The following is a 12,938-nucleotide window of genomic DNA, read 5'->3' as shown; positions in this document are numbered from 1 at the left end:
ACCAAGATTGTCCCTTCGTACCCTACCAAGATAATATGTGTTACTCTGCTTTGACATATTCAACAACACATGTGATCGAGGTAGTGATAGGTATCACGGCACGGTAGGCATTTGAGTTGACGCGATTGAGATCTAATCTAATCGAGAGGGTGCATCTTGTACACGATTTAGATCTAATCTAATCGTTAGACACTAATTAATTACTAATTATGCATCACATACACACAAGTAATTAATTAAATTATTTGTGATTAGTCATGACCCTACTACGATCTTCTCAAGCCAATGAGAATACCGGATGGTCAACCTAAGGTCAACAGCTTCTCAAGCTTCTCCCTTTGACCACCTTGTGTTGCTCGCGCCCTCCTCGTAACTCCATCTCAAGTGGACCTTCCACCGCTCCAATTTTGTACATTACAATTTTGAAACTCGAGTTACATTCGAGTCTAAACTAATTTACAACAAGAATAAATGGAGAAAGGCACGACGCGCAGGTCGTGTATCAAATATACAGCACACACAACACAAATGACGGCGCGCAGGCTGTAATATGAATTACAACACATTTCCAATCAGATTGGGTCTTTTTGGGCCATGACTATCACAAAATAATACAAATAATATATAATTCTAAATTATGTATTTTCTATAATTTTCTATTCTTTTTCTACAATTTTTACAATTTTTTACGAGTAAAAATTCTCGGTGGTCCCGTTTATCGTTTTTCGGGCGCAATCGCGAAACGAATCCCCTTGCGGGGCCAGGGGCAACGCCCCTACCCGCGATCTAACCATCGCGAGTGTCCCTAAGCGATCCTACAGCACCTTAGCCCGCTGTCCCAAAAATTTTTGGGGCGAAACCTTGCCGTTTTGGAAAAATCTTCTCGGTAGTCGAAGCCTACAAGTGTCGAAACACTTGTGCTTCGCTTCTACGAGAAAAATACCCATAAAAACCATAAAAATCATAAAATTACAGAAAGTTACAGAATCTATATTTTTCATAAAAAATCAAATTAAACTCGTACTCGCATCGCACGTGGCTCTGATACCACTGTTGGGTCTTTCGGGTCGCGAAAACCGCTTTTTCGCGTCGCGAAAACCCCGAAACCGGATCCGTGCGAAGAATAAAATTTTAGAAAAACTACGAGTACAAGTTTACAAACTCTAGATCTACATTAGAGTATGAGTTTTACCCTTGATGCGTGCCTTTCGCAAATCCCGCTCGTCCAAGGTGTCGGATCTCAAGATTGTCAAAGTAGACAACCCTCTAGAAGTATCCACACGAACAAATCGATAGAGGGAGAACCTTAGAGTGTCCTAGCACTCCAAGAAGGTCTCGGCAATGGAGAGGAGAGGGAGAGAAGAATTGGAGCAAGGAAGAAGATGAGAGTTGAATTGGCTTGTATGGAAAAATGAAATCCATTCATTACAAAAGTGGCCGACCACTCTTGGATTGTAACCTCCATTCACAATTAATGTAGTCATTAAAGGAGAGTTGTAACCTCCATGAGGTGGCACACACATGTGCTAGCCTTGATGATGTGGCACATCATCATTGGCCACTTAATGCCAAGTCACAAATGATGTGGCATAAAGTCAAGTCAAACTTGACTCTTCCTCTTCCTCTCAAGTCAAGTCAAACTTGACTTAATCTCTCTCATGGTTGATCTAATCCAACCATTTAATTCAAGCCAATTTAATATAATGAATCTAATTTATTTAAATAAATTGATTCAATGAGTCATAATCTAAATTAGACTCATTGAACACATGAATCAACTTGAGTCCAACTCAATTAGCCCAATTAGGATTACTCTTAATCCAATTTGATTCATCGAATGAATCTAATCCTCTTGGTTCATCATATGAACCTAATCTCCATTTAATTGTCCTTTGTGTGTGACCCTATAGGTTCTTGTAACGTTGGCAATGCCCTAAACCCATTTAGGAGCATAAGTAATGAGCGGTATCTAGCAACACATCACTACTACCCAAGTTACAAGAATGTTGAGATCCAACATCACCTTGTGACTACTAATTGTGACTCCTCACAATATATGACAAGTGTCCTTCTATCCTAGACATCTAGATTGATCAATGTGAGGCATAGACCGTGTCATCCTCTGACCAATCTAAATCTTGAACTCCAAGTAGACTCACTCGATCAAATGAGCTCAATATCTCATATTGACTCATTTGGGCATGGTCATGCACTTAGTGGTCTCACTCTATCAAGAATATCTATGTCTCTCCCGTCATATAGGAGGCATAGATCCCATCTATATCACTCACATCCCTCTGCATAATTCGTTACATACCTAGTAATCGCCTTTATAGTCCACCCAGTTACGGGTGACGTTTGACGAAACCAAAGTACATAACTCCTTTTGTAGGGATCCATGGTGACTTCAGGTCTAAGGACTAGTAGTCATACTAATAGCCACATGAGAAAGTATATGACACTCATATAACGATCCATGATACTTTCTCATGGCGGGTCATTCAGTATACATTCTCCAATGCATACTCATGTGTCAACTTGATATCTCTATATCTATGACTTATGAGATCAAGTCATCGAGTTGACCTACATGCTAGTCTCGTCGCATTAACATTGTCCCTGAATGTTAATACTCGACTAGGAATGATTAAGAGTAATGTTCCCTATATCATCTCACTATCGATTCAACCAATCGATTGATATATGTAAGAGCCTTCTACTCAAGGACGCTATTATACTTAGTTTATTTTGCACTAATACAAGTAAGTATAATAACCAAAAACAAATGCCTTTATTTATATAAGAATATGATACAACAAGTACATAATACAATCATCAAATGATTGGCTCTAGGGCTCTAACTAACATCATGCCTATACATTAGTAAGATTATACCATAGTGTAGTATTTCGAGTATCCTACAAGACCCTTGGTTGTTATATCCTGTTGACCGTTGTCACTCATTCATGGTTGAGAAAGTCGTCAGCGACTGTTAATATATCCTATTGATCATTGTCTCTCATTTGTGATTGCGAAAGTCATCAGCAACTGTTAGTATATCCTATCAACCATTGTCTCTCATTAGTGGTTGAGAGAGTCGTCAGCGATTATGATGTATATATCTAGACTGCCCACGGGATCCATCCATGGTAGAGCGTTTCTCCCGCAGTCTGTAGTTAGATAGCTACTACCTGTCTTCCCACGAGACCATTCATGGTAGAGAGTTTCTCCCGTAGACAAGGACCTTGATATTTTGGACTACCCACGAGACCATTCATAGTAGAGAGTTTTTACCGCAGTTCCTAGCTAGATGTCTTGGTCATTTTGTATTCCTTGAGGTAGAGTGATTGCTCCCATGTACGATGACTAATTTCTGTTACTTGCATGTGTGCACGAATACAATGTGCAGGACCTGCATGTACTCCCGAGTTATCAGTCTTACCTGATGGAACAAGTTAGTAGATGAGTATGTAGTTAGTTATGCTTGGTTACCCATATCGACTCTCTTACTGTTATAGTAAGTACTACATCTGAGACTGCATCCTTTGATCTCTTGACAGTATATTATTCATGTACTATTTTCTTATATCCACTGAATATTTTATACTCACTACTCGTTTACTTTGTTTGATCCTCCAAGTTAGTAGATAGAGGATGTATGTCACTCAGAGGTCCTAGCTGCTAGTCCCGCTCGAGTTGGGTTTCTATTGAGTTGCTTCATTTTATTGTTCCTATTGCTTATGATTGCAGTTTCTTTTTGTATTTGATTTTGAGTATGTTCACATGTACATGTATATATACAAGGATTATCATTTTTAGCTTGTTTTGTTGCCTTTAAGTGATTTGAGATCGATTATTGCATATATTGTCACTAGGGGTACCATCCATTTTGGAGGACAAGTATACTCTTGAGGCGTGACAGGTGAAAATCTTAGTGAGTGAAGTCAGACAATGTTAGATGTTGAGGGATGTCCTAAGACAATTGTCTTATGATTTATTATTTATTTGATAAATATAGATTCATTATTTGAGTGCATATTATATGTTTAAATAGTCTTAAACTCATTTACTGAATGACCATAATATAATTTATAGCTGAGAGAATTTATGATTAGATCACTACTTGTGATTATTGTTAGATCGGATGAGTGCGATAGAGGGGGGGTGAATATCGCACTTTTCTTTTATAGATGGGCAATCCACTATAATCGTTCTTTCCAAAATCCTCAGAAAGAAGCAGATCGTACAAATGAATAAGATAGTAACAACCTACTATCTTACTAATGAAATAATACAATGCAAGCTAAGAAATGATATACCGTCAAAATGTAGAATTTGAAGCTCGGTGGGTACTTCCGGATGGAGTAGCTTGAAGCGTTGTAGACGACTTGTAGCACGATCAACTTGCACAGAGAAGAGCTTTGAGATGATCGGTAAGTGTTGTAAAGCCTCAGACCTCGAGCCCCTTTTATTAAGTGTAATTGACGTTCGGTCGACCGATCCCTCTGTTCGGTCGACTGAACCAGCTCCCTTCCTTCCTGGCTGGAGTCTGACGCTGATTCGATTTTCGGCATTAATTGGTCATTAAGGGTTCGGTCGACCGATCGCTTTGTTCGGTCGACCGAACATGCTCCTTCCCTGTTCATCGAAATTTGCTGTGATTTGCATTTACTGCTGCATTAATGGTTGATTGGTTCGGTCGACCGATCAGCTTTATTTCCTTCTGTTTCTGATCGGTGTTGATTCTATGCTGAGTCATCACGTTCGGTCAACCGAACTTACTAATCGGTTGACCGATCAAGCTTTGATCTGACTCGATCTGTTCTGATCTAATATGAACACTGCTTTGATTTCTCCTTGTTCGGTTGACCTATTCACCTGTTCGGTCGACCGATCCAGCCGGACCTACACAACAGTGTTAGACAAAGTATCCTGCAAAACAGATGTTAGCACAATAATATTATAATGCATAAGTAATATAAAAGACAGAAGAACTATCTTGATCTCAACTTAGAAACTTTCCCGGTTTCTTCAGTTGGATCAGCGACCTAAGGTTGTTCCCTTAGGGAACTCGACCTCACTGTCGCTCTTCCAGTTGTTTACCTTAACGTACCTACCAAACTTTGATCCTCCAGATCTAGTTTGGACTTTTCACTAAGCTTTGATCGGCTCGCTAGGACTTTTCTATTGATCTTCGATCCTCCAGACCTCTCGATCACATCGCCAAGCGTCAGGTCCCCTCGACCCACTTGGACTTGCACCTGGGTTCTACGATCTGCCAAGATTTCTCCTGCCTAGCCTCCAACTAAGTCTTTCCCGGTTGAGTAAACGGCCTGCACACTCAGTCAACTTGTTAGATCACAACAAGACTTAACTTGAACCTTTGACAACATCAAAACTTATGTTTGATTCTAGTGAAACTTGCACCAACAATTATCTCTATATGTGCAATTATGAATGTATTAAAATTTCCCTAGTCGTCGAATTGGTGCATTTGGATATCATCAATTCTGTAAGACTAGCACGAGTTATACTCTTTGGTACGATCAAACAGTTGTTTCTTACTAGCTGGAGACATTGAGATGTCATGAGTTAAACGTGGATGCTAGTTATGGTAACTAATTCATTGGAGTGACTTGCCGTAAAACTTCATATGGTTCTATACATATATGAATATTTTTGTGAAGTTCTTACTGCAGCTTAAGTGCAAGTTTCCTTCGATTGAGATATACAAGTCATCTTGGTTATGGAAACTTATACTTTGATATATTAAGCAAACATCTCTTGGAGGTGTGGACCTGAGATAATTGGGTATAAGTCAAAGTACCCAAATGTGTTTGGATAGCCCACCGTGGATTCACTACTCCTTGCGAGGAGATGTATACCCTATGGATACTCGTTAGGATTATTACTCAAAATCTTTAGCCAAAGCATCACATGTTAAGAGTATGAGACTTTTGTACACATGTACAAGTGATTTGAATCCGTATAATGAGGAAGTATTACATGGGTTAGGTGTGATGTAGTCAGCCTAGTGGGGGCAGACACATGCATCATGTTCTGAACCAAGAGGGTATAAGACAAGTGAATGGAACGAGACATGACTCACTGTAGCTGCTGAAGGGTTCAGAATTAGTTTTGAGATCACTTATGATTTTTCGATTAATTGGGGATCATGATGTATTACTAGGTGTCACTCATGATCGTTCCATAATTAAGTAGTTAATTATGGACGACCAAGATGTACTACGGAAGCATGGATGAGCCACATCTTTTATGAAAGAGTTGGACATTATTTGGTTTAGTCATGAACTAATTGGTTTAGCCATGAACCAACTTGATTTAGTTATGAGTCAAACCAAAGGATTAATGAGCTAATTTTTAATTAAGTCATAGTGAGTTGAATTTAGACTTTTTAATCCAACTCATTAAAGAGGATTATATATTAATATGGTTAAGAGAGAATTAATATACAATTTATTATTGGCTTGATTAGGTTTGGAAACCTAAATCCAATACTCTTCTCTCCCTCTCCCTTGCCATAGGCCACAACAAGATGGTCTCTTCTTGTTGTCGTGAGCCGCCCAAAGGAAGAAGATCTTCCTTTTGCTTCGTCTTCGTCTTCTTGATCCTTCTCCTTCGCTCGTGGCTAGTACCTTCTAAAAGTGAAGCTTGTTCTCTTAGAAATTGTCTTGAAGAGCTCAGCGTGGATACGAATAAAGGCGAGGTTCGATAACATCACAAAAGGTTGATGTCCTTCTCGTTACAAGTCATTCGTATGGTATACCTAGAATAATTATTATTTGATTTCGTTTTGTTTTATGATTTTAACTGCGCGATTGTATATTGTATGTGTGATGAAATAAATTAATTTATTTATCGTTAAGTCTTCCACTGTGTATGTTTATGAAACGTGTTTTTAGCATACACTACATTTGGCATATCGAGCAGACAATGAAAGCCCTAGTGAGTGAAGCTAGGTGGTGGAAGTCTTGGCGAGTAAACTCAGGCAATTAAAGTCCTATTGAGTGAAGTTAGGTGGGGGAAGTCCTAGTGAATAAAGCTAAACAGTGGAAAATCCTAGGGGAAGGTAACTCTAAGTAATGAAAAGTCTTGGAGGAGTAAAATTCAAGCACGTGTGATCAAATGGTTTCTTGTCGACCACGTACAGACGATCAGACTAGGGAATCTTGAAAGCTACTAACACTGATTTATTTTAATATTTTATATTGATTGTGATAACTTGGTGTTGCAGGAAAGTCTTAGTTGATCATGTTAATCAGACACTAAGCAAAATCAAAGAAAATCCAAACAAGTCTTGAGGACCAGATGTTTGCAAATAAGGATAGGTAAGAAACTAGAGAGATCCAGTGAGGATGTATTCCCGGTTGAGGGAACAGTCGGAGTCGGTCTGACCTAGAATTTCAGTGAAACCTAAAGTCAAGACTAGACAATCTTGAGACTATCAATTTAACTTTAATACTATTTTTTTTTCTATTTTGCTAACTCTATGGTGCAATACATCGAAGTTAGAAGTTGGTTGGAAAGGGACTTCAAGGCACTAGGACGAATCCAAGCGCCTGGAGGTCCAGACGCCCGGAATGGCCAGAATCCAGCTTTGCTAACATATGAGTTGCCAGATGTTGGTTGGCTGGCCTACATCGTCATCCAGGCGCTTAGGAGTGGTCTAGGTATCCAGAAAGTGATAAAGACGACTCAGATGAGGCTTCACCGAGGAGTAGCCACCTTAGCAGTCCTGACATCCGGAAGCGATCCAGGCGCCCAGAGATGGATAATCTCAGCGATGAAGGTGGATTGGATAGGCTTCAGTGGAGGCACTCGGGGGTAGTCCGAGCACCCAGAAAAGCATATAAAAGAAGCTTTAACTAGCATTTTTAGGACATCAATTTGGACAACATTTCTCCACAATTCCTCGACCGTCCAATTTCTCCGACTTTATATTACTGCTATGCTGCAATGCTATTACACTCAACTACTACGGATGAACCAATAGCAACCCACAAGCGCATTCAGATCTTCATCTAAGTATTGGGTAACAGTTTTATTTAAAGTTAATCATTGCATGAAGAAAGTGTAGGTGTTGTTACACTCTCTTCTTTGTTTGTGTATTCAATTGCGATTGATTAATGGATCACCCGTCGAAATGGTCCAAAGGACTTGGGTCTTACAATAGGAGCTGTCGAAGGCTTCGAACCAAGTAAATTGTTGTATTCTATTTTTGTTCTTTTCGTACTTTAGTTTATTTTTCCGCTATACATTCGTTTTAAATAAGCCAAAAAAGAAACATTTTCAACACACACGTGATTCACCCCTCCTCTCATGTGCAAACGATCCTATACTTCCTTTCCCTTTTTCTTGTGCTTGCGGCGTCCTTGGCTCGAAGACTTCCTCCAGTCGACCACCAAGCCAGCTCTCCAAAAGTCCACCGCTCACCGCTTTCATACGGGATCAATAAATATTTTCTTTTTTACTCCTTAGTACAATGTTGTTTTGATGCATTTGATAAACACTTCAGTTAGGTTTCATTTTGTTTTTCTAATTTTTATCACCTTTTTTTTTACTTTCAATTTCTAATTGTGGCAAAAAAAGATAACTCTCACCTTGGCCCCTACACAATTAACAAATTGATTTGGTCGTGCAAATGGATTCTTTGATTGAAAATTTGACATCTCTTTTTTGAAGACAAACTTGAAATGTCTTCTGTTCATTTTTAATTTTTTTTTATAATCGAGGTATCTAATTTTTCGAACGAACTAATCTTGGAGGTGGTGATTGGTCTATTCCCACAAAAGTTTTCTATTGATAATTAGGATAAATCGAGAAGCACTAATGGAAGCTCATCCAGGGGCGAAACAAAAAAAAAATTCAGGGGGGCTGAATTACACAGATAATTTTTTTGTGCGACTAAATAAAAATATTTAATAATTAAAGTTTTACATCAACTCTTGCATAATATACGATATTGCAGAAACTATACACATGAAGTCTGAAATCTAACTGACAAAGAAGTTAAGCTCTAGTCTATTCATTTCCAGTGTGTTGATCCCTCTAAGGCTCTAACTCTTGCATAATATACGTTGCTGCAGAAACTGCGGCCAAATAAACATGAACATCACTCACATAAATCATAATATGCATGAAATTCTCATGACTGATAGTGTCGAACATAGCAAAAAAAAAGAGGTTCAGAATTTTGAGGAATCAACGATGAACAAAGAACACCTTAATAGCAAATATTTCTGCCAATACAGAAGCAATAAGAAATAGTTGTACATCTCATTTTACACCCCACTTGATGACTAACAACATGAAACACTCTCCATGCAAAAGCTATTAGCCTATTAAGTTAATCACAACCAATTGATCTTGTTGAACACTTAGGATTCTCATTTAAACCATATAACAGACTGCAGTATTAATACTTACAATATGTGATTGAAATGATACTGTTAGAGTTTACCAAGAGTCCAAGAGACTAGAACTTGAGAGCCTTTCCCTTGTCCCACTTAATACTCGACCGAATCTCCATAACCTGATAAATTAACATTGAGAACATTTAATCTAACTTGCAAGAGAAAAAAACTAGAAGTTTAGGAAAGATTAGTCTACCTTTCTTCCATAGGTGAGCTTCATTTCCGGGTTGGCACAGAAGTCTGCGACGGCCGATGAGTGGGTACAAGAGGAGGCAATTGGATTCTACGAGACTGCATTTGTTGAAAATATTGTAATATTTGCTCATTTTCAATTGTAGAAAAAAAATATCCTTTTCAATGTATACAACTAGACTGTGATTCATCCATTCATCCATTCATCCCCCATTCTATTGTGTAAATCAGTCTTCACAGTCTTCATTGCAGAAAAAACTCGTTCAACCGAAGCAGTTGCAACTGGTAAAACTAATGCCAACTCTATCATACAATAAACCAATGGGAACACCAAATGTTTTTTAATCTCAACCAATTTCTGAGTAAGAATTCCCAAGTCATCAATTGAAGAAAAGTAAGGATCATCCCTCAGATTATAAAAGTAACGCATAAGTTGTTGTTCCAAAAATAAATAATCAGTACCACAGAAGTCCTTGGGATAAAAATCAGCAAGATGGATGAGTTTGTGAACATCAAATTAAGAGAAAGAATTTCTTGGATGAAGACATGATATGCAACCAAGCAATTTCGTACTAACTTCTGAAAAACGATTATTCATCTCTTGTATAATTAAATCAACAACCTAGCATTCAAATTTGCAACCATGATAATATTAATAATCAATGAAATCTCTTTAACAAAAAAAATAGATTTTTAGAAATAATACCTGACAAAAAATCTCCACACGATAATGATGAAAATTGGTGATGAGTTGCCCTCTACGCCTACCATGACCACGAGTTAGCATGTTGTCCTCCATATCAAGTATTGGAATCATATTCAATTCATAAAATATGTTAACTTGTTCCAAAATTATCTGCCATCCATCTTCCCTGAAGTCTTGTAGTCAACATTTCACACTTCTAACCAAGGACATGGCCTGAACAATATTTTGATCCCCTTGTTGTAGGAAAAGTGATAACTCATTTGTAATTCCCAATATATACTTCATCAAATGTAATACAAAAATAAATTGATAACTCTCCATCTTCTCAATTAAACCTGCGGCAACACCTTTATTCGCAGAATAAGAGGCGTCATCATTACATTTCCTAACACTTCTATAACTGAAGACCACATAGAGCATAAACGAAGTAATGTTAAGTAGTGTGATCCCCAACGAGTATCTCTAGGTTTTGCTAAACTAGTTTCTTGATTTTTTTTCCTTTTCCACTAGTAATTTCTCCACTTTCCAATTCAGCAATTATTTTATCATGTTGAATCTTTCTAAGTTGATCTCTCCTCTTACATGATGCTCCAGATATATTCACAATCATAGTGACATACCTAAAAAATTCACTCATAGGAAAATTGTCATGGGCAACATCAACAAGAACTAATTGGAGCTGGTGAGAGAAACAGTGAACATACATTGCAAATATATTTTCTTGTAGTATCAGAGATTTCAATCCATTGAACTCACCACGCATATTTGAAGCTCCATCATATCCTTGGTCTCTCAATCTAGATAATGATAAACCATGTTGCACAAATAAAGCATCAATAGCCATTTTCAAAGAATGAGAACTAGTGTAAGGCATATGCACAACTGCAAGAAATCGTTCAATCACACATCCTTTTTTATTCACATACCTCAAAACAACTCCCATATGCTCCTTCACTGAACTGTCCTGAGCCTTATCAACCATCAAAGAAAAGAATTTATCTTCAATATCATTGATTATAGCAAGTGTGATCTCTGAAACACATGCACGTGTTAAATCCTTTTGAATTTTTGGGGAAGTCAATTGATTGTTTGCATGAGCATTTTGTTTTATAACTTTAGAAACCTCTTCATTTCGTTGACTATACCATTCAAGCAACTCAAGAAAATTACCTCTATTTGAAGAACTAGTTGACTCATCGTGCCCACGAAAGGGCAACCCTTGCTTCAATAGAAAGTGTGTCACATCCAACATTGTTGTTAAACGAGTGCGATAATCAATTTCCATATCGCGACTATGTACTCGTAAAATATTCCCCACACTATGCCTTTGATCTTGAAAAGCCTCAAATTGTATTCTAGCTTCATTGTGACAACTATTCACAATCCCCATATGACGATTGAATCTTTCTAATGCCCTTTTCCAATTGTTGTATCCATCTTTTATAAAGGCATTATCTACATTTTCTTTATTTAATGGTTTGCAAAGATAACACCAAAAATAAAATGCAGCATCTTTTGATATGCTATAATCTAGCCATGTATATTTTTTATACCAAGTTCCTTGAAAACTTCTTTCTTAATTACCAAAAGTTGTTTTCGGATACACATGACCATTTGGTTGACTAGGCCCTCGAAGCACATACTCTCTTCGAGCTTGATCTCGAATAACAATATTAAATTCTTCAATTGGTTTTCATAATCCCGGATCACTAACAATATCATCCAAATTTAATTCTACATGGGATTGATTTTCCACTTGTTCAATAACATTCGGCTCATTAGAGGAGCCAGAATCGAAACTACGAGTTCGTTTAAAAAATCTCTCCATATCCTACACAAATAAATAACTAAAAATAAATTATGTAATGGAAAAATATATGTTGAACTAAAACTTTAATAAACTACCACTACCAATCTAATAGAATACTAATGGAAAACTAAACTACAAATGTAATTCTGTACATTTTACAAAAAAAATCAAATAATAATGGAAAATTACCAATCTAATAAAAAACTAAACTACAATGGTAAAATGGTATTCTGTATATTTCCAAAAAAAATCAAATAATAAAAAAAATAAAACACAACAAATCTAAGGTGACGTTTGGTTCTCTCCTAGGAATCAGAATGAGAATGAGTATCATGGTATTGTAGAATGGGAATGAGTATGACTTGGGTATCATTCTTAAAAATAATGTTTGGTTAGTTGAATATTTTCAGTCGGAATGAACCTAAATTTCTTTGTTTACCCATAGAGGAAAATAAGAGAAAAAAATTAGATGAAAGAGAAAGTTGAATGTGAGAGAAACATATGATGAGAGAGAAAGTGTGATGAGAGAGAAAGTGTGATGGGAAAAAATAAAGAGAGAAAAAGTGTGATGAGAGAAAATGAGGAGAGAGTGTGATAGGAGAGATTGAGAAGAGAAAAAGTATGATGAGAGAGAAAGTGTGTTGAAAGAGAAAGAGTGATGGGAAAAAATAAATAGCGAGAAAGTGTGATGAGAGAAAATGAGAGATTGAAGAGAGAAAGTATGATGAGAAAATGTGATGAGAGAGAAATTATGATGGAAAAAATGAAGAGAGAGAAAGTGTGATAAGAGAAAATG

At 37.2% G+C, this 12,938-nt stretch overlaps 1 protein-coding gene across 1 annotated transcript; it reads right to left on the bottom strand.

Moving 5' to 3' along the window:
* Positions 1–9,813: 9,813 nt before the first annotated feature.
* Positions 9,814–11,722, bottom strand: LOC122023295 (zinc finger MYM-type protein 1-like). The gene is made up of 3 exons (XM_042581354.1): positions 10,915–11,722; positions 10,668–10,732; positions 9,814–9,984 (listed from the first exon to the last, which is right to left on the bottom strand). Exons 1-3 carry the CDS (start codon positions 11,720–11,722, stop codon positions 9,814–9,816), a joined length of 1,044 nt encoding a protein of 347 aa, XP_042437288.1.
* Between the last annotated feature and the right edge of the window lie 1,216 nt (positions 11,723–12,938).

The sequence above is a fragment of the Zingiber officinale genome, chromosome 9B (genome assembly GCF_018446385.1).
Source record: "Zingiber officinale cultivar Zhangliang chromosome 9B, Zo_v1.1, whole genome shotgun sequence".
NCBI classification, from domain to species: Eukaryota; Viridiplantae; Streptophyta; class Magnoliopsida; order Zingiberales; family Zingiberaceae; genus Zingiber; species Zingiber officinale.
Note: the sequence above shows the minus strand (reverse complement) of the source record. Positions and strands in the feature narration are given on the sequence as shown.

Bases quoted from the DNA above. Each gene is read 5' to 3' on its own strand.
- LOC122023295 (XM_042581354.1), bottom strand. From the start codon at position 11,722: ATGGGGATTGTGAATAGTTGTCACAATGAAGCTAGAATACAATTTGAG. The intron at 10,733-10,914 runs GTAAGAGGAGAG...TGTGGTCTTCAG, and splicing joins GAATATATCTGGAGCATCAT to TTATAGAAGTGTTAGGAAAT. The intron at 9,985-10,667 runs GTTTAATTGAGA...ATTCTTACTCAG, and splicing joins GAATAAAGGTGTTGCCGCAG to AAATTGGTTGAGATTAAAAA.